Raw genomic sequence first — 22,471 nt, forward strand, 5'->3', positions numbered from 1 at the left:
CGTTACTGGTGAAAATACACATTTGATGCCATGAATTAGAATAGGCTCTTCTGTTTTTCAGACAGACTTCCTGGCACTGGAGATGCGACGTGGTAAGGTATCTCTTCTTTGGGATTTGGGCTCTGGATCAACAAGAGTGGAATACCCTGATTTTCAAATAGATAACAACAAATGGCACAGAATACATGCCTCCAGGTAATAATTAAAATGGGAATGTCATAAGTGTTGCACACAAAGCATCCACTGAGTGTTTTAGTGATGAGTTTTTCTTGTTCTTAGAAAGAGAAGCCAATAGTATTTATGTGTTGATTAGGCCTGCTGATTTCCAAGACTATTTATCAGTATTTGTATTTGGCAGGTTTGGAAAAACAGGTACACTCAGCGTAGAGGAAATGAACTCCAATCAGAAGCCTTCACCTAAGTCTGGAACCTCTCTGGGGACAGCCAGCATATTGGATGTTAACAAGTCAACCCTAATGTTTATTGGAGGACTTGGAGGGCAAATCAAGGTTAAATTCTCAGATCAGCCTTCTGTTAATAGTTTTGAACATGTTTGAGAACTACTTTGGCATTAGAAGTAAATGCATGATTTGGTTACTTCATCAAGAAATGCCAGGTACTCTGAGCATAAAGGAGACATTCTGTAAGGGTTTTCTAGTATCCTGAAGTTAATTTTCCTTGGAAATTTTTGCATGAAGTTTTAACCAGGACAGTTTGTGTGTGCATGCACCACGTATAGACATAAAATGAATTTGGGTTTTGTTTGCTTCTTCTATGGCTTTTTAGTTTGCAATTGTTATTGATTCCATGAGGTGTGTAAGTAGGTCAAGGACATAGTTACTTTACTTTTTTGATGTACTAATCTATTATTATTTAAATTATAATTGTTAATAGTTATGCTAAAACATGTTGCTCTCTTATTATGATTTATATCTAACAAAGTTAAAGGAAAATAACCAAGCAAAAATTTTGCTGTATAATTTTCAGAGTACCTAACACTAACTGTATTCATTAAGTATTTCTTGTCTTATAGAAATCACCTGCTGTTAAGGTGACCCATTTTAAAGGGTGCCTGGGAGAGGCATCCCTGAATGGCAAATCTGTTGGTCTTTGGAACTACATAGAAAGAGAGGGCAAGTGCAATGGCTGTTTTGGAAGGTATTTTGTCTCACTCTTTAATTTTCTATTTTATTTTTAACAGGTTTAGAATAATTTACATTTGTAATATATTTTTGTGTTAACTAAAAATAAGGAGCTCAGACAAATTGCAGTCTTTTGCTGATCATTAACTTACAGTTCTGAGCAGATTAATCTGAATGTGTCAGTGGTGTCAAATAACTTCTCTGTATGGAATTTAAATTTTTGAATCACTTTCTCAGAGGAGTTTTATTGCTGCTCTCTATTTTGTGCATGGGAAGTAGGGACAACTAATGAACCAAAATAGTTTGGAATCTTTGTTTTCAGTTTTCCCTAGGACAAATTTATTCTTTCCTAGGGTAAGAAACAGCATAAAGCAGTCTTATTAAAAAAAATCAATAGCAAAACTGTAGCCACTGAGCTTGGTACCTATTGCAGACTGCACTTATGTTTAAGGAATAGAAAGAATATGTTTGTCCATATTCCCTTTGCATAATATTTCATGCAGAAACAGCAGAGGGTGCTGCTTGATTGTATAAGATATTTTTTTACAAGTCTTGTACTGCAGGGAAAGGGGCTAATAGATCAGGTATTGTAAGTGCAATTATGCAAAGCATTTTGATAAATGGATGACATGTTTTAATTTAGAGGGTGTATGCTGTAACAATTATTTTTTTCCCTTAGGAAATCACTGGGTTTGGCTTTTATTTTCATACATAAGGGAAGAACACTTATCTTGTGTGCATCCTTCCCCATGGCTAAAGCATTTGTTATGAGGTTGTATAATGAAAGTGGCCATTGGCTGGAACCCTTCAGTTATTCATTACATCAAGATTCAATTGTTTTCCCACACTTTATAAATTACTGCCTGGAGGCTGCACTGACTGAGCAGTACCTGAAGGGAGCCAGCCAGAAAGGTGGAGAGAGACTATTTACAGGGGTATGGAGTGACAGGACAAGGGGGAATGGATTCCAGCTGAAAAAGAGTAGGTTTAGATTAGATGTTAGGAGGAAACTCTTTACTGTGAGGGTGGTGAGATGCTGGAAGAGGTTGCCCAGAGAAGCTGTGGATGCCCTGTTCCTGGAAGTGTTCAAGGCCAGGTTGGATGGGGCTTTGAGCAACCTGGTCTAGTGGAAGGTGTCCCTGCACATGACAGGGGGTGGAATGGGATGGGCTTTAAGGTTCCTCCCAGCCCAAACTATTCTATGATCTAAATTTCCTTATACTTTATATAAAAACTACTGGGAAAAAACAGATGTTCAGCTAGCATTTTTACACTGGTTTTCTACTTCTGTAGCCCACAGGATGAGGACACTTCATTCCATTTTGATGGGAGTGGATACTCGGTTGTGGAGAAGGCACTCCGCTCGACAGTGACTCAGATAATAATATTTTTCAGTACCTTTTCACCAAACGGGCTTCTTCTGTATCTTGCTTCAAATGGCACTGTAAGAAAATGGATCAGATTCCTAAACTGTCATCCAGCTTATATACACTATTAATAATGTGTAATAATATTATATAAAATATAATAATATAATGATTTTATAATGTTTATATGATACATATAATATACATATATATATAATATACTAATATTCAGCATATTACTACTTTTCTGTAGTTCATCACCTGTGATTGGTATCATTAGCCAAAGGAATAAAGACAAGAACCCTAGAGGACAGCTCACTAGAGCAAATATTTATCTAAACTAAAGGCAAAATTAGTAATGAAAAGAATTCTTCACAATTTATTTAAATTTTAGAATAATAATAAATTACTTCAGACCAAAATTAATGATTACTTAACTAAAGGATAGAAAAGGAAACAGTAAGGACAACAAGCTAGTTTTTTCAGTTGGAGGAACCTTTTCAGAATGTAAAAGTGTTTCAGAATTGAGCTTGCAGAAGGACAATATAATAATGAAAAACCATATTGAATTAAATCACTAAGATAGGAATTCAGTAAACTGAAACAAATTAAATAAAACTCCTGCAAAAGCAATATAACCCAGACCCATCACCAGACCTTCATTGTCATGTCATGCAGTTTACTGCATACTTAGATGGTGGTTTTTCTGTTCCTGAAGGAAGGAAAAGCTTTGTTTGGATACAGATTCTTTCAGAGTCACTGCATTATTCATTTTCTTTATGTACTCACTGCCTGAATACACTGCACAATAATACCTGCTTTAAGCTTTACAGTTCAGAGGGGGCACCTTAAGTGCAATTCAGAAAGTCTGTTTTGCTGTGTGAGGAAGGTCTTCACTTCTTGCAGAAAGAACATTATAGTGTTTGATCATTATGCTGTTAAATCAAATGATTTTTGACTTCATCCAAAAACAGGAAAATGTGTCTTTGTTATTTAACCCTTCTTCTGCTGAGTAATCAAACCTCATAACACATTTAAGTACAATACATTAAAATCAAACCTCACAATACATTAAGTAAGGGTAATAACAAAACAACAGTACATCCTTATGAGGTACTTGTAACTCAATTTTCTTAAATAAAGTGAAGATGAGCATCTTGGGCCTAACACATAGTCCAGGTACAAGAGTTACTAAATGTTTTCCACACAGTAGGCCAAACTTTCCAGGCATGCATTCTTAAGGAAGATTTTATTTCCAGGAATGTAATCTGTTTGTTTGTTATCTGCTTATTCTTCTCAGAAAGACTTCTTGTCCCTTGAGCTTGTTGATGGCAAAGTAAGGGTGACTGTTGATCTTGGTTCAGGACCTCTTGCTCTTACAACAGAAAATCGTTACAACAATGGCACGTGGTATAAAATCTCATTCAATCGCAGTAAGAAGCAAGGTAGGCTACAGACTGAAAAATCCCTGTGTCTGCACATTTACAAATACAAATATCTAAGATAGCTGCAGGTCACTGCAACCAAATTTGATCACTTCCAAAGCAGTGTCTTTAGCAGCCACACCTATGGTCCTTCTCTTTTAGAAGGACTACAGTGTAAATCTTTTGCTTGGTATAGCACATCTCACAGAGAGCAGGTAGTGTAGGAACTGCTGGGCAAAAACATAGCCACAGTCTTTAAAGACTGAAAGATTTTTGTCTGAGTCTGTAGATGAGGGATTGCATTTTCTCTTCTGCATTTTAATATTACTTAGTACAACTGTTTTGTGGGGGCCTGTGTTTCAACAGTAATGCATATGTGCTAATAGCTATAACATATTCTCAGATGTATCTTTTTTCCTGTAGACTTCTCCAGATTTGGTTTTGGCAGAGAAGAATGAGTGAGATTAACAGAATAGCTGGAAGTACAATAAATTGCTCATTCTAAAAATAAGAAGATTGTCCATTCATGTCTGAGTCAATGAATACATTTTCCTTTATTGTGGACAAGATTGCCAGAAGGGAAGAGTGTGTATTCATGTCCTTCTCCAGATCTTTACTCTCTTTTATTTGCAGGAGTTTTAGCAGTCATGGATGCATATAACCTTAATTATAAAGAAACCAAGCAAGGAGAATCTCCTGGGGTTGCCTCGGACCTGAACCGTTCTGATAAGGACCCAATCTTCATTGGTGGGCTGCCAAGATCAAGGGCTCTGAGGTAAAATCTCTCACTTTTGCACCTTTGCTAAGGCTCTTGTAAGGTGCGGGAAAAACTTTTACACACGCTTACCTCCCTGAAATTAGAGAAGAGCAGTGAATTCTGAAGTTTAGTTTATGGCCACGTATACCACATCTGTCCTAGGACCTCAAACTCTGATGTGGTGCTTTCCACTTGTAGGTCTGATGCTGCAGTTCAGATCAGAAATGATTTTGTTTTCTTTCTCCACGGGTGATTTCCACCACAGCAGCTGCCACAGCAGCCCCTATGCTCTTTGGGGCAAGCATTCAGCAGTGCTGTCTGCAATGATGCTCCTTTGATCTCTACCTGTCTGAGCCTTGCATTTCCCAGATGGCATTTATGGGCAAAACTGTGCTTAAAGATAAAAGTTGTACTTCAGAATTCCTGTAATTCAGTAACTTGGAACAGAGGAAAAACAACTCTGAACAGATCAACAGGAGACATTGCAAATACGTATTTTACAGCATGTCTCTAGTTTATGGGGATTTTTTGTATTGCATGTCTGTACTGAACTTGCAAAATCACATTTCTTCCACTGGCTTCACTGTGAAAGGATAAATATGGCAAGAGAAAATCTAATTAAACTTTCTGCATGCTCTTGACAATAAGGTAAATTCTAGTACATTATTGGTCTCTGCACAGTTATTACAGAGTGCAGACTTGTTAATCTTAGCTGGCATACCAGCCTGTAAGGGATTATGGCAGGATAGCCTTAGATTTCTTAGCCTTAGACTGGGAACCAAATTAGGAATCCTCCAGACTTGAAAACTGAAAAATAAATATTTCATAGTAGACAGCTACAGTTACCCTTTTACTCAATCCATTTTCTTTCAGCTGAAGATTCTCCTTAAAGTTTTGGGAAATGACCTGACTTGACAACACAGCATTACACACTTAAGTTTTAATTTGGTCATATCATTATCTTGACTTTTTTAAGACCAGACTTTATATCGGAAAGTAAAACTTAAACTATGTCTCTCTTCATCTGCACCAGATCAACTTCATTCTTTAAAACAGATATCTCTTACTTTTCTTTCTGAAGAGAAACTAATATTTTCTCTCAGGAGATTCCAAATACTACTCCTTGGAAAGAAAGCCTTGTTTTGTGTTTCAGGAAAGGTCTTAATAGTAGAATGTATGTGGGATGCATCAAGAATCTGGAAATTTCTCGTTCCACCTTTGACTTGCTTAGAACTTCATATGGAGTAAGGAAAGGCTGTGTATTGGAGGTAGGAGACTTTAAAGTTTTGTGATCTGATCTTTATTTTAATGGAATAGTGAATATTGGTGATTTTTTTTTTCTTATCTGACACTATATTGGGATAAACTCATTATTATTTCTGTTCTTCATAAAATAGCCTATTCACAGTGTGAGCATCATGAACAATGGATATATTGAGTTGGTACCTAAGTCCTTAAGCCCAGAGTCAGAATTGATGGCGACTTTTGCTACAAAGAACAGCAGTGGCATCATCCTTGCTGGCCTCAGCAGGGGACTGGAAAAGCGACGACGAAGACAAGCACACTTGGCAAGTACTGAAAACAAAGAAGTTCTGGGGATTATTTTTGCCATTTTTATTTTGTAAAATCAAGTCAGGTTGCTATATATATTGTGTATCTGATGGAGAGTTGGAGCTTCTAGAATCCAAAGAGAAAATCTTACTATTTCCTGCTCTAAGAGAAGGAGTGTGTGGGTGTGTAAAAAAACCACCTCCTGCACTTTACCTAGTGTTGTTTTGACCAGAGAAATGTCCAGCTTTTGTGTTTGGTGTTAGAAGGCTTTACACGATGAGAGGTACCAATACAATTCCTACTAGTCTTTGATTTTCATTAAAAAGTTTGCATCAAGGTTGGAGGTAAATTTTTTCCCATATACATTCTGTTTAAACATTAAATGAGTGCTTGAAAATTGAGCTACAGTTAAAAATTAATCTTCTGATTAAATCTACAGCCCTTCTTTTCCATCATGCTGGTTGATGGTCATCTTGCACTGCACGTTAATGCTGGAGATAGAGCAAGCACTAGGAAAGTAGTTCTTCAGTCTGCTAATGGAACTTACAGTGATGGAAAAGAGCACTCTGTCATCCTAATTCGGAATAAGAGGTACATGTGACTGCCAAGAGTACTACCTGTTTAGTTATTGTATGTTTTGTCAGTTCACTGCATTCTCTGGGGAATTGCCTTTGCTAGCTTATTATGTGGGACAATCAGGGCTGTGTTTTTCTGCTGTCAATGCAGATGTTCTGATTTACATGGTAATTGTATACAGCATACAGCCACTGATAGAGGTGTAGCTAAAATCTCTAGAACAGCTTGGGGCACTTGAGTACAAGCATACTAAATAGTATTAGAAAAAAGATACACAGCTATCGAAATTAGAAAGGTATTTGACAAAACTTTACATTTTAAAAATCATCAAAAGAAGGGCTTACAGTTTTAAGACATTGAAAGGATTATTGAAGTGATGGAATCTTTATTTATTAGAAGAGGATGCTTTTGAGGCTGATAGGAATGCTTTTCATCTGAAAATGACTCTCTAAGACCTTGTTGAATGTTTTCCCTACTTTATCTTTTTTCAGGATCATAACTGTACAGGTGGATGAAGGTAAACCTGCAGAACTGAGGCTTGGTTCAGCAGCAGAAAATAGCCCCATTAATGTTTCCAACTTCTACGCTGGTGGCATTCCAGCAGAAGAGAGCATCTTAGGGCTAAAATTGTCTGGCTCCTTTCATGGCTGTATTAGCAACCTTATTTTTAACAAGGAGTAAGTCAGAAGGGTAACTGCCTTGTTTTGGAAAACCTTGTATAGTAATTGCTAAGTGTAGTTTGTAATCTCTTCCATGATACTTCTGTTTACCTGGCTTTAACCTAAGATATGCATGATATGGGTCATGATCTGGGTATTATAATAGCCAGAAAATGGATATTACCAGTTATATTTCTAAATAGTATTAAAAATGTCTTTAATGTTTATGGAGACGCTGCACAAAGCACAGCTTTCTCTACTATAATTTCATCTGCAGTGACAGATAGAATGGCTTTCCAAAAATATTGTAGATTCATATTGCTCTTCTCAATCTGTCACAGATGCCACTTCTTTCCTTTTCCCCTGATACTACTGAAACACCTTGTAAAATACTCTCCTTCTGCTTTGGAAATAAGCAGAAATGCACCTCTTAAAATGTTGTTTTGTTTTTTTTTTTAAATACAGGCTTTTATATTTCACCACTTCCATGAAGTATGAACATGTGGATATGGACAGATGCTTTCTGTCAGAGAAGCCTAAACTGGCTGTACAGCCATCAGACATTGTGATTCAACCTGAATTTCAGGCTTTACCAGTTCCCCTGAGACCTCTCACAGACACAAAAAAAGTATGTATTGCAGCAAAGCTCTGCTGCCACCTCTTTTGTCCTTTCTTTGTGGAGAATTATCAAATTATGGACTGTGGATATTTGCTTCCTCTGCAGTATGGGGTGGTTCAATGGATGTTGATTTGAAATTATTGTTTCCTATAGAAAAAACTGATAGTAACCTTTGTAGCAGCCTGTTGGCTATTTGGAATGGAAATGTAGTTAGGTTTATCACTCTTCAGGCAGCAACAACAACAGCAAAAGGGAAAAAAAAAAGGAAAAAAAGAAAAGTGGAATGATGATCTCCCAACAGAAGGACTTAACAGTAACTATTATCTTTAGTGTATTCCTGCCAAAGGGATCTGTGCTCAGATTTGCATTAGCCGTGCAGTTCTGCATTCAAATTTTCCTGCTCACACACATGCAGGCTCTGCTCTGCCTCAGAGAGGAGGCACAAACCACTTGAGAGACACACAGTGTCTGAATGCAGCTTGCATGGCACCTGTTTCCTCTCACACAGTCCCTGTTCCCAAGAGAGAAGGCAGCATTACTTCTCTCCTCTAGCAGCTGCACATCTTTATAATGAAGGGTTTCCAAAGCATCCTGAAACCGTTTTCCTGTGGCAACAGAAAGCAAGATTTTATACATTTGATTTTATAAAAGAGCAAGATTTCATACATACAACTGGGACTATAAAAATAAGTAAGTTGTCCTTTTTAAAGCTAAACTATAGCTTTGGCTCATATTCTGTTACTCAGCTCTTCTCCATACCCCAAATCATAACAAAAACGTTTCCTCATAAAATGGGAAAATATTTCTACCAAACCTATAAGATTTTCACACTGGAATTGTACTTCCAGCATTAGTTATCAAAAGGGCTATCAATTAAGACAAAAAGCAAATTGAATATGTCTCAAGCTACAAACATTTCTCAGCAGGGAAGGCCAGTGCTGCCTACAAGACATAGTTCAATCATTAGAAATAGTTCTTTTTGAGCCTGAGGATAGGCTGGAATGATTGTGAGTTTAGTTAATTGATGTTGTGCTGTATACTTTGTGGTTATCTTGTGGCTCAGTTTTGCTTCCTACAAAGTTCTATGCGGGCACATTTTCATTCAACAGTTGCTGGGCAGCATCTGACACTATCCTACTTAATAAATCCCTTCATTAACAGGTAGTTTGTGCAAAAGATGAGCTGCCTGATCATGTTCAAGGTGCCCATCAGTTTGGACTTGCCAAAGGCAGCCACTTGACCCTGCTCTTCAATCAGTCTGCTGTCAGGAAGAAGTAAGTATATCCTGAATTACACATGCACACAGTGTGACTTTGCATTGAGTTGCAAGAAGTGCAGTGATGGTTTTCATGATTGATCACTGCATTGCCAGCTTTGAGCATGGCCCTCACTTCAGGTTTCTCTGGGCTCCTCATGGAAGAAAGTATCATATCCCAGGTTAATGATCGTGAGTTTAGTAACTCATGGTCAGAATTCTGCATTTTTTTTCCTCTCAGACTTGAGTCTTGCTGTACCTTCTGTTGTAAGTACTTTGATTTCTTTTTTGCACACAGAGAGCTCACATGCGGTCCCTATTCCTTTGTCTGATGCAGATGACATCTCACCCTCTCCTCTCTATTTTCTGCAAGTGCATCTTCCATATTTGAGGGTGCACTTGAAGGAGACTGCTGAGAAGAATAATTTTTTGAGACCTAATGTGTGGCAGAGAGGCCTCTCTGCCTCTTTGACTTGTTTGAGAGGCTCCCAACAAGGTCCCTATCACATAGCCTGCAAGTCACTTGTATTTGCTTCATTCAGCTCAGGAAGTCTCTGCAGGCATTGAGAAAAGAGTGGTTTTTCCTTCTAGCCCTTCTGTTACAGCTACTGAGCAAAGGGCATTGCAGAGGATTGATCCCATGTAGTCTGAACCTGGTGTCTCCATAATAAATGGCTCATTCATCTCCTCTACCTTTTAAGCCTCCCTCTGTTCTCAGTCTGCCCATAATATCCCAGCAAGCCTGGCTAATAGCAATGGATGCCATAAAGTTATCCTGGAATGGGTTCATTTCTTGGGGCAATAAGCAAGCCTGCAGTCACAAACAGCTGAGCCTGTCCCCCTTAAAGTTCATCTCACGCTTTGACAAGTACTTTTTCTTCTTCTGACAGGTACATCACTGATTTCCATTAAGAAATACATTATAAGTCATGCTTTCTTAGAATCAACATAATTTCTACTTTTCTGGCTTTTGAAATAATAAATATCCCTTCATAACAATAAATTGGTCCAGGCTGTTCTCTGTGTCCAGAAAACTCTTCATCACTGCAGAAGAAATACTTTCCAGTAACACTGAATTTTTATTGTCTAGACTTTCCGTCCAGCTGAATCTCAGAACCTTTGCCTCCAGTGGCCTGATTTACTACATGGCTCACCAAAACCAGGTTGATTATGCAGCCCTACAGCTTTATGGGGGACAGCTCCATTTCTCATTTGATTTAGGCAAAGGAAAAGCAGTAGCTCTTCACCCTGCTGTTGTCAGTGATGGAAAATGGCATACGGTAGGTGGTCGCCAATCTTGTGCTCTATTTTCTCTTCCCTGGAGGTACTGCTATGGATTTTGCTTGCCTTTTCTGTATACTTTTTGTGTTGCAAAAGCAAACTGGTTCTGATCCAACCATGAAGTCATTCAGAAAACTTAAATTTGATAATTATTTCCTTTTAAAATTGTCACTAATTGTACATCAAATCTTTCCAACTGCTGTCAAGTATCTCAAACTATTTAGGAATTAAATAGTTCACCAACTGTGTAGTGATTGTCATCTTCAACAGAGAGGTACCTAACAGAGAGGTGTAAAAGTCTGACCTTTTCCACAGAAAGCTTTCAATGCATTATGTCACTAAAGACCTGCACTTCAGTGAGTGACAGGGTGACAAAGATTTGTGGGTGCACAATTTCTCTTTTCTCCCACTTACCGCTTATTACCTGAGCATGTCAGAGCAGCTAGTGACAACAGGGAAGCACTGTCTTTCCTTCCCTTGGTTGAGGCAACATGAGAAAGGGGGACATTTGAAATGAATGGAGGGCTTGTCTTAAGTAGAGTTGAGGAGAAATTATGTCTACAGCTTGGAGGTGTCACATAGCACTCAGGGCCTTCTGCACAAAGATTGCGTCAGTCTCTATTGGCCCAGTTCCTCCGAGCAACCCACCTGCTACTGGCTCTGGCTTTCTGTGTGAGAAGTGACTGTGATGCTTGCAGGAGTTCTAGAAGTAACTCTGAGGATATCGCTTTTCCTAAAGGCAGGTGAGGATGACAATATTCATCCTGCTAAGCTTCCCCTCCTTTATCCATATGTGAAGCCTTCACTCTAGGAAGCAACTTCTGTGGGACAAAGTGATTGATGACACAAAGCTGCCAGCTTTTCTAGGTGCCTGGGGGAATCAGCAGAGTTTTTTGCTGTTCATAAATAATCAGCAGAAGAAAAAACAGCAGAAATTAACATGAAGAAAGGAAATGTGAACTTCCGTCAGAGATATCACAGTTAAGCTCTGCTGCCTACTCTGAGAGGAAGAATGCTCCAGGACTTACAGCTGCATATTTAAAATTTCACATACTCACATAAAACTCATACTGACACTATCCATATTTTAAGAGCTGAACAGATTACATACTAGAGCTGACCTGTCTTTACTACCTAGGACATAAAGCAGGAGCTTCAGCCTTCTTCAGAGATTAAGGCTGAGTCACACCACTTCCCACCTGGGGGTGACCATTGCAGTCCCTCTGCAATCTATGCAAACTAATACGCATTGCTACTGAAAGAAGCACCACTTCTTTTCATTCTCTGCCCTCTGCTCATATCACCCTGCTTTGCCCCTTTATCCCCTTACCAGCCCAAATGTTCATGAAACTTGATGTTGAACCTAGTCACGACTCATGACTGGGGCTAAAAGTAAATAGAGAAGAACAAATGGCTCGCTGACTTCCCTCAGCCACATGTGAGTAATTGTTTTAGGGCAAGGCAGGCATAAGGACATGAGTGAACAAGATGGACTTGAAGAAGAACTGGAGAGCTTTTTGGTCCTAGTGAACTTAGCACAGCCTATTATAAAATGACAGCATAGGAATGTGCACTTCTGAGAGCAGCAAGGCCTCAGCTGTTGGGCAGCACAATAATTGCAGGACGCCACCACAGAACGCCTTTCTCCAAACTCAGTGATGTACCCATATCCTAAGGCAATAAACAGGTGATTTAAAGAAATAATAAAACACTGGAAACCTTAGGCAGGACAGTATGAAATCATTGTGAGCCCTTGGGAAGGCAAGAAAGCTGTTTAACTGCTCAGTTGTATTCAGAAATGGTCTCAGCCTCAGGAAGAATTTCAAGAGAGTGCCTCAGAACAGAATGTCAAAGCAATTGAACCACTAAACAATTGTCTTGTTTATTTCTATAGCAAATAATGACTAGGTAACAAATTTACCTTATTCATTTACGTTTGCATGCTTCCCTTTTTTCCAGGTAAAGACGGAATATGTTAAAAGAAAAGGCACAATCATTGTGGATGGACAGGAACTGGTAGCAGTCAATGCTCTGGGAGATGGTAGCACCTTGGACGTGGAAGGGAAGCTCTATGTGGGAGGACTCCCCTTAGACTACGTGCCGAAGAACCTTGGGAATGTAAGGTTTGGGGTGGGAAGGTGTCTCTCGCATTTTGCAAGACTAGAATGAGCATATAGTGCAGCAAACCCATTTAATTCAGCATCCTGTCTCTGACAGGCTAAAAAGAAGTACTTAGGGAAAGAAGCAACATGGAAAGTAATGACCCTTTACCAGATAAATCCTTCTAGCTGTCGATGGCTTAATGACTCCAGCTACAGCTTATATCTTTGTGTGTTAGTAATAGCCCTTAACTTTTTTTTCATTCTGTTTCAATGTTAAAAATGGATAAAGAATATAAATTCCCGTCTTTCATAGTATAAGGTAAAAACAAGACGTAAAATCTCAGAAATTTAGTACCTCAGTCCTATAGCATTCAAACAGAAATTAGCTGCCTTAAATATTTCTGAAAGAAATATGTGTTTTAGCTGTCTTTAGACTAAAGCATATTTTTAATACATGCTTTTAGAGGGTAGGTTTTTGTCCCCTTCCTCCTTGTGCAGCCCATGGTATCAACAAGGATTCTGGTGATGATGATAATGTTTCTCATAGAGTTGTAGAATGTCCTGGTTTGGAAGGGATCATCAAAGTCCAACTCCTGGCCCTGCCCAGGACACTCCAAGAGTCACACCATGTGCCTGAGAGCATTGTCCAAATGCTTCTTGAACTCTGTCAGGCTGGTGCTGTGACCGCTTCCCTGAGGGAGCCTGTTCCAGTACCCATCCACCCTCTGGAGCGATTCAGATTAATCTTTTTTCATTAAGAGAACTTGCAAAATGTCCTACAATGCAAAAATCTTGATTACTCATTAATGAAGCATGTTTGGAATGTTTTTACAGCTGGGTGTATCCCTGCACGCAGTCAAGCAAGTACAATTCTTTCTGTATATTACAGACAGTGTATACTCTGCTTCTAACTATTTGATTTTGGCTCTAAGACATTATGAACCGCACATAATTATATGTAATAACAGAAATTTAATTACATAAATATTTTAGATTCTGCTATGTTCTTCAGGTAACATTTTATCTATAGTAAGATCAAGTGAATCCCTAAGAGAGGATTGCAGCAGTTTATACTAAATATTGTCTCTTATGTTTCCATATGCCTTAGGTTACTCACAGTATTCCTGCCTGCATTGGTAGCATGACAATTAATAGCAAACAACTGGACAATGAGAGTCCTGTCTCTATCTTTGCTGTGAATAAATGCTATGAAACAGTGCAGGATGGTACTTTCTTTGATGGAAGTGGTTTTGCTGCTCTTGGTAAGTGTCCTTAAATGAAAACAGTGCCTTACTCTTTTAAGTCTTACTCTAACTGTGTGTAATTAACTGACTCCTCACACAGTGAGTGCACGCCCTGCATATGGGCGGGGCTCAGAAATCTGAGTCCCTTTACTCCATCCAAAAGTGGCCATTTCTGCAAAAGGCTATCTTGCTCAAATAAAAGAACTAATGATTTTTAGCACTGTGAAAGAAATGGACTACATTTTCCTTTAGCTAAGAATATCCATGTTCATGATATTAAGGTCTGTTAAGAAATATGAAGACAAAAGACTTGGGAAGTAACATAAAGGATTACATTTGTGCTCTTTACTGTTTCTTACAAATGAGATAGAATGGGTTAAATTTGAATTAATGACAAAAAAATTTGTTTATTATTATTATTTGGAATTCATATTTTCCAGTAAAAAATGGGAGTTATGACTTTGGAAAACTTATTTTCCAGAGGTTCTGCAAGGTCATATTCCAGCACCGTAATTAACAAGTTTTTTAGACCTTTTAATGGTAATGATATATATTTAACTTTGTACACTGTGGATTACAACAGTCTTCTGCTAGAAGTTTCTAACTTCTTTTCAGTCAGAGAAGGCTACAAAGTGCGCTCTGATGTGAACATCACCCTGGAGTTCCGTACAACAGCGGTGCATGGGGTTCTTCTTGGGGTCAGCAGTGCCAAGGTTGATGCCATTGGACTGGAAATTGTACATGGCAAGGTAGGCTGCCCTGTGCAGGCACACTGATTTCACAAGGCTTGTTTGAAACTGGGAGGCTAAAACTCTTGGAATGCATGAAATACACTCCAGTGAAGTGTGATGGAGGCAACTTTCCACAGAAGGAATTTTGAGAACAGACTTTGTCTCAAGGTTTCTCATTGCCATCATATGATAAAATGTGCGATTAGTAGAAGCCACTGGAACTTTCTGGATTTTTAATTAGTGTAATTTATGTTAGTGTGCAGCCACTCTGACCTCCTGTACTATATACTTTGTGTGTTAGACCAAATATATATCTTTTTTATTGCTTATTACTTTTTGTGCCATAAAGCTATCCTTGTCCTTGAAAAAAAATATTGCATATACAATGTACACTGTTTTGTAACCTCTTCTTCAATATTCATGAGCAATTAACTCATTCTCTACTTCTACTCGCCATTATGCTCCATAAACCTTTTAACAATCAATATACATAGTTCTCCAGTCATCTCTTGCATAAAAAATATACACTTGATTGCTCTTAAGTATTTGTTTTTGCAGAAATAGCTCATTTTTTATTCAAAGCTTCCTAGCTGGAGACAGCATTAAATGTCACTGTTTCTGTGGGACATACTTTCCCAGTTAATACTTACATATTAATTCTCACCACAAAGTTGAGGAAATGTCTGCTGCTTTGAAAAATAAATACATGAAAAAAATCAATACAGTTATTGGCAATGACAGGTGCTTTCAGGCCATTCTTTCTTCTTTTCAGTTATAAACAGTGAATCTTCTTTCAGATCTGAAAGGTCCTGTGAAAAACATCTTGATTTCTATTTGTAAGAAACATTGAAATTCCTAGTGAAGTATATCAATGGACCATTGCATAGGTAGATCTAAGTGTTTTAAATTAAAAAAAAACAACACTTTAATAAGGATCTACTCTATCCATCAAAGTAAACATTAACCGCGCACATTGCCAAACATTTAAAACGGAAATCTCTGCACTAGTGTGATTGTGCTTTTATCTAGGCAGATTAGTTAATGTATTCTTACTTTATATCTTCATTGGCATCTGGCTGTTTGTACAGGTTTTATTCCATGTCAACAATGGAGCTGGCAGAATAACGGCTACGTACGAACCAAGAGGCACAAATAGCTTGTGCGATGGGAAATGGCACAAGCTTCAAGCAAACAAAAGCAAACATCGCATTTCGCTGATAATTGATGGGAATTTGGTTCACACTGATAATCCCTACATCCAGTCAACATCTGCAGATACAAACAATCCCATTTATGTTGGAGGTTATCCTGGTAGGTACAATAATATTTCCCTTCCCTTCTGTCCCTCCTGCACTCACTCCCACAAGAGTGACTCTTAACACGTGCTCCCTTTTAGTTTGCCATGGGAATTGTGACTGTGTACAGCTCAGCTGTTGCTTCATATTCTACTAGTTTCTATTTTAACTTCAAAAACACCATGCAGAGTGGCTCTCTGTTTTTCCTCTCTGTTTCTCCTCTGTTTTTCCCTCTCACCTTCCACTGTCCCCTGGCAAGAACTATTTCTGCAAACTCTGCCAAGTTATTGCCGTGCAAGGCTTATGCTTGAAAAGAGCAGTGACCATCCTTGTTGTGATGTCACAGTTCATCCAGACATGAATGGAACCTGATGCTCCTCAGGTGATGGTTTTATCTGTCACTTCAGAGGGGCAGAATTTTAATAACATGGATCTTTGTATTTTTTCAGTTTGGTGGAAATAGATTTTACATATTTCATGCTTGTTTTTCAGCTGATGTCAAGCAAAACTGCCTCACAAGCAAGAGTTCATTCCATGGCTGTTTGAGGAACCTTGTTTTGACCAAGGGCCAACATACAGAATTGTTTGACTTTAGCAGAGCTTTTGACCTGCGCGGAGTGTTTCCTCATTCCTGCCCTGGGGCTGAGCACTGAACTGTAGCAAAGCCCAACTGGATTGAGAGAGGGTTTGTTGGATTTTGTTTTGGCTTTTTCTATCTGTTATTTTGCATTCTCATTTTGTAATGAAAAGAAGAACCGATAAGAAACTGCCATCTATTTGATTTTTCTGGTAGTTTTTCAGCTCAGGTCATTTATTTTTTTTAATCAGAAGCTCAATGTCTTCATTTTAACTAGATGGTTTTAAACAACAAATACCTCTACAACAATTTAAATGGCATTAATTGGATATTTTTATTTTGGGAATTTTTAATAATCAGTGTTTACAGTATGTTTTCTTTTGATTACTTGACAGTATTTCATTTTATTGTGTGTTGGTGGTTTTGTAAGAAGGTAATAATTTTGGACCACATAATAAAACTACAATAAACTGCATTATTTCATGTAGTTCAGTTGTCCATATATTTTAGTTAGAAGGAAAAGAGCTGGAAGGCTGAGAAGTTGCAAGTATGCCCACTACAGGGAGGTTGGAACTAGATAATCTTTAAGGGTTCTTCCAATCTGGGCCATTATATGACTGATTATATGAAATGTAAGTGGACATAGTCCAGCAGAGGGAGCAGGAGACTGACTAAATGCAAAATTTTGAAGGTTTCAGATTCAGAGTTTAATAAATAGAATTTTCTTAGTTACACTTCACAGGGTAGCTCCAGTTCCTTCTGCCTTACTATCCAGACACTCATTACAGATACACTGGCTAGATGGATTATGTTCCTGTTTATGCTTTCATGGAATCAGCTTCAGGATGAGCAGCATCTCTATGGCACAGAGATGCCTGTGAAGTGATGTGTTGCTAAAGAAACAATTTGGATCTTATTTGGGAAAAAACTTATCTATTTTGGCAATGCAAACTTATGCATCATTCTTTGGAAATCAGTGTTTCTTATGGACACTGGGAGGCAGTTCGGAGGCCAGCCTGCAGTTGTATCTTTGTCTTTTCTTACTGTGCCTGCCTCTGTTTCTCAAATGAGTCTTCCAGTAGCTGTTCTTGAGCCAGCCCAAATCTTGGGAATTGTGATCAATCTCAATCAAGTAAGGACATCCATTCATCAACTGGCCAGATCATTGAGCAGTGACAAATGTGTCTTATACTTCAACATGCATCTGTAAAAAAGTTATTTTCAAGTTACTTCCATTCCACTCCCCCCCCCTTTTTTTTTTCTCTTTGAACTAGCAGTATTTTTGTTTGCTCCTTCCAATTTTATTTGGCTTTTACTATGCATTTGTACAATTGGTTCTAAAGTTAGTTTCTCTCTATGTATTTTGTGCTAGTTTAAAAAATACTGGCTGAAATGAAATTCCAGAGCAGTTTGCCATTACTTTCAATGAGGCAGGATTCCAAGCAGTGTGTTTTGTGCATTGCATAGAGATAGTCCAAGTGAAGAGCTTCTGGAGCAAAGAGCTCCTCCACTTCAGCAAGGGTGGTAGACCATGGTCCTCTGTACAGCTGTTCAGGTGCTGTAACAACACAGTTGCTTTTAAAACAGAAACACTACTGCTTTTCTGCCCCCTGCTTCTATCCAAAATACACATGTATAGATTTGAAGAGCTAGCTTTGTTGTATTATTTTTATTTTTAACATGGATACAATACAGTGGACGCACTCTGCTGTACAAATACACTTACATGTTGGCATACTTCAACAAAACACATAACATAATGAGGATTGTAAGGGAACGTACATACAAACACTTTGATTAGTGGCATTGTATTATTTTCCAGAGAAGACACACATGAGTAGAAACCCACTGAAAAATGAAAATGTATCACTGTGTGTTTGTATTCATTGTCTATTAACCCCAACATCTGATCTCACAAGGTTCACATTACAAGCATAATTTAGGCAACGTGATTTGGATAAAATTTCAACCATATCCCGAAACATGTATTTTACTAGATCTTTTTTTGTAATTTCAAATCTTGCCTCATACAAAAAGAAATACTTTGTTAGTGTTAATGTGAAATTGATAATAGATTAAGTAGTAAACGTCTAAGCCAAAATATTTTTCCTGGAAAATGCAGAGTGAGGTAGTTAATATTATACATGGACACAGACACATTTGCACACATGCACACCTTCTAATGACATTCGCTGCACATACAAGTTAAAGCATTCCAGTCTGTTTTGCAACACCTGCTTTTTACAATACTCTCTCTCTCTCTCTCTGTGTTGATATGCAAAATGCTGTCCTTGTAGAACCGTGGAGTATATAAATGCTTGAGGCATCTTTGGAATTTCAGTAAGTTTCTCCCTGCTTGTTACCATTTTCTTACTAATAGCTTTCCACATATGTTGTTAGGTGACAATCCTCTTGCAACTTAGTTTTGACTTCAGCTTCTATTAAAAGGAACAAAATTCCTTGTGCCTCCACCAGCATCTTGAATTATAAGACCTAAAGTTAAGACCTCATATTTCAAAATGCTATTGAGCTTGTTCCATTTGTCTGCTGCATATTAAATCAAGTTAGTGTACCAAAACAATACAAAACAACTTAATGTGGAACAGTATTAAACACTACAAATGGGTCATTAGGGCCATTTGTATCAAAAGAGAATTCTGACATTCTGTTTGAGAGACAGGAGGTATTTTGCCACTCTATGTAGAATCTAATTCATCTGCTAATATGCATGTCTTACAAAGTTATAGGCAGTTTTAGCATAAAACAAGAGCTCACAGGATGGATTTTATTACATCATATTTGACTTCCTTAAGTTCTGAAGTGGTAAAAGTCTTCCAAACCCCCCTTGTATTCTATACAGAATGCAGGGAGATCTATTTCAGAAATAACATTGATGAGGTCCAGAACATGCTGAGTGAGTTGCAGCATGAACACAGGGCTGTTCTGTCCTTTCCCTTGCACAGCAATTGAGAACACTGAGTGAAGTGAGTGGGCAAGGTAGAGGAGGTCAATGTATTTGTCTGAAAGTATTGTATGAAGTTAGCTCATTTGCTATGATATTTCAAATTATTTCCTTAATGTTTAGCTTTTCTGTATAGTCACAGAATGCCTTTTAGTTGGCTATAGATACAATGATGCTTACCATTTATATGATTCTCTTTGTATTCAAAGCACTTTCCACATAAAAAATCTTTGCTCAGTTTGTCCTTCCCAGATGGATGTTTGTAACTCCTGATCTGCTCAGGGAATTGTTTGGCTACATCTGAGAGTAGAATTTAACTCAACTAATTCTTATGTTGCCTTTATATGGAAAGTACTAGTCCTGCTTTGCAGCTGACAGACAAGGGCAGCATAAGCAGAAAGAGCTGTCCACGGCCACAGAGGGAACTAAAGGGTATCAGGAGCAAAGCACACGACAAAACGTTTATGCTTAGTCCTATAAACAAGCCACAGATCTACTGTCTCTTGTATATCTAAAATAAATAGCTGTCAAAATAAGGAGTGTATTTTATAATACAACTGTCCTGTTTTTTTCCTGGCTGCAACTATGTCTCCCTTAGTGTTAAGAAGAAAAAGGAAAAACAAAACCAAAATTAAAAAAAACAAAAAACAACCAAACAAACAAGAACCAAACAAAAAAACAAACAAAAAGCCAAAACAACCAGAAAGTTAAAAATGTCGCTGTTTGCTAATGTTGTTCATTTTTTATCAAGAAGATAAGAAAGAAGACAGAGTCTGCCCTCTGTAGATGTTATTGCTGCTGGTAAAATTACTGATTCAATGTTGATTTCTTTCACTGACCACCAACAATAAAAGTTAACTGCTGGAGAACACAATTAACTCGACACATTTTAGAGGCTCTCCTGGTTCAGATCCTCATTGCACAGCTTCAGCAGAGCATCACGAGTTACAGACTTTCTCCAGAGGATAGCGGACTTCATGTTCACCTGGAGGACTTGATTCAGAGTGCTTTTAAATTGCCATGTAATAAACAGAGCTTCTGCCTCGTCCCTGTGTCCAGATCAGGAAGAAAAACCATTGCTCAGGCTAGGGGTGGTTTCACTGCACAACATCATCATCTAATGATGGGCACATGGCAGTGCAGTTGAAGGCATTGGTTCCCACTTACTGCATATGAGAGATGAAAAAAATATTTGCTCTTTTCCAGAGATTTGTGATTTCCCTACTTAACAAACCTCTTTTAGTTCATCATAGGCCCAAGTGAGATGATTGAGTGAAGAACATTGCTTGCTCTTGTGACTAGCTCTAAATCAGAAATCCTATCTGACATTCCCAATGCAGCTGCAGCCCACTATTCCCGTCAGTCTGTGTGTTTGCTTAGACTGCATGCCAGCGGCAATTTGCTGTGTATTTGTAAAACCCCCAGCACAACTGGGCCTAGATTGGCTACGGTTTTAAAGACCTAATGTGTAAATTATTAAATCCCTTTTCTCATTGGAAGCCCTGTTTCTTCTCCATGCTGTATTATACAAGTCCTGAACAAAGATCTCTCTTGTTGATGCTGCTGAAGAGTATAAAAATTGCTTACATATTAAAGCTAAAATAAACAAAATAAAAAGAATTAGGTTACAAATTAGAAACTATAATGTTTAACAAAAAAGGTGATGACTGTAAGTGGCACCATTAACACATCTCACAGTCTGTCATTCCACAGATTTAATTCTGAGAGTATCAAGTAAAAGGCAGAGCGAGGGGCATATGCCCCTTCTCACCTAAGCCTTTGTCTCCTGAAACTAGTGTGAGAGGGAAAGGGAAGGAAGTGTGGTTTCTGGCATTACAATTGCACACAGCTGAGGGATCCAGAGGGATGATTTTGGAAGACTGGTAGTGAGCTATACAGTGGTACATAAATTGAGCAGTACACCTGTCTATAGTTCCTCCTCCTGCCTCCCACCCCTAGTATCAGGTACTCATGGGGAGTGACTGAGAGGCACCAGTATTACAGTAACACACACTATGCATTTACTTTCAGGAGAAAGGTTTGGGTTTCACACAGCTGTCTTGGCACTACTGCATGTTGAGCTTCCACCTTCCATGCCTGACAGACACCTTCCCTTCTCCAATGTCTCTGTCACGCTTCTGTGTTATGCTGTGGTCAGTAGTGGTTCATTCATCTGATGCCACTGCATTATTTCCAAAAATTGTTCTAACACCAGGTCAGGAAACGAACACCGTACCTTGGTCTGCCCTCCTCACCTCCTGGGCCAGCTGGCACAAGTGTAATCCATATGAAAGCATAACTAATGTGATATTTTTCCGATGGTTTGGAAACAGGAATACCAAAAGTACTATGTGCTGACCATCAGTTGGACAGTACAGTAGGAAGAAATGATGTCCTGTAGCTACCATTTTGTTTTGTCTCTCTGCAAGAGCTGCTTAAAATGATAGGCATCACTCTTGTCCATTTGGCTTTTGTCCAGCATACTGCTGCCTTCTGCTTCAGCTGGCTTTTGGTTTTATCACCCATTCTGCCTGAGGATTTGCACGGTAGACATCTAGCATGAACGCATCTGGGTCCAAACAGTGCTGACCTGAAAAGGAGATTGTCAGCCATGAGTCATAGGATGTTCTGAGCACACAGGGACAGAGCTGTGTTAAAATGTCCTTGGAATGTTTCTCTGACTTGCACACAGCAAGCCTAGTTTGGTGTGTCCATCCAGCTAACACCGTGCCTGGATACAGAGAGGGCTTTTGGTAAATTTGCCAGTGATTTTACCCTGTGACAGTCATGAATTCACTGTCACTTCTAGGCAGGATGCCTGAGTAATGGACAAGACATTTAGTCAAACAGTGAATATGGTCTCCTTAGAAGCATCAACAACGCTGTTAGAGTAAGTGCCACAGTATAGGGGGCTTTATTTATTTGCATT

The 22,471-nt window shown here is 38.5% G+C and overlaps 2 protein-coding genes across 3 annotated transcripts in view; one reads left to right on the forward strand and one right to left on the reverse strand.

The window, feature by feature from the left end:
- LAMA1 (laminin subunit alpha 1) overlaps positions 1–17,064 on the forward strand; it is a 98,674-nt gene extending 81,610 nt beyond the window's left edge. The window contains exons 46-63 of the mRNA XM_015618692.3: positions 62–195; positions 359–509; positions 1,034–1,158; positions 2,436–2,586; positions 3,810–3,954; positions 4,567–4,708; positions 5,844–5,958; positions 6,088–6,258; positions 6,681–6,832; positions 7,309–7,494; positions 7,942–8,104; positions 9,257–9,369; positions 10,441–10,630; positions 12,591–12,749; positions 13,842–13,995; positions 14,593–14,726; positions 15,797–16,019; positions 16,496–17,064. Of these exons, the coding sequence (XP_015474178.1) occupies positions 62–195; positions 359–509; positions 1,034–1,158; positions 2,436–2,586; positions 3,810–3,954; positions 4,567–4,708; positions 5,844–5,958; positions 6,088–6,258; positions 6,681–6,832; positions 7,309–7,494; positions 7,942–8,104; positions 9,257–9,369; positions 10,441–10,630; positions 12,591–12,749; positions 13,842–13,995; positions 14,593–14,726; positions 15,797–16,019; positions 16,496–16,656 (2,769 nt within the window). The 3' untranslated portion in view covers positions 16,657–17,064. The remainder of the gene's footprint in view (positions 1–61; positions 196–358; positions 510–1,033; positions 1,159–2,435; positions 2,587–3,809; positions 3,955–4,566; positions 4,709–5,843; positions 5,959–6,087; positions 6,259–6,680; positions 6,833–7,308; positions 7,495–7,941; positions 8,105–9,256; positions 9,370–10,440; positions 10,631–12,590; positions 12,750–13,841; positions 13,996–14,592; positions 14,727–15,796; positions 16,020–16,495) is intronic.
- A 1,166-nt stretch (positions 17,065–18,230) lies between these two features.
- Positions 18,231–22,471, reverse strand: part of ARHGAP28 (Rho GTPase activating protein 28) — a 78,750-nt gene continuing 74,509 nt past the window's right edge. For both annotated transcript variants that reach the window (XM_015618694.3, XM_015618693.3), the window contains exon 15: positions 18,231–22,132. In XM_015618694.3, the coding sequence (XP_015474180.1) occupies positions 22,041–22,132 (92 nt within the window). In that variant the 3' untranslated portion in view covers positions 18,231–22,040. The remainder of the gene's footprint in view (positions 22,133–22,471) is intronic.

This window comes from Parus major, chromosome 2 (genome assembly GCF_001522545.3).
Source record: "Parus major isolate Abel chromosome 2, Parus_major1.1, whole genome shotgun sequence".
Classification (NCBI taxonomy): Eukaryota; Metazoa; Chordata; class Aves; order Passeriformes; family Paridae; genus Parus; species Parus major.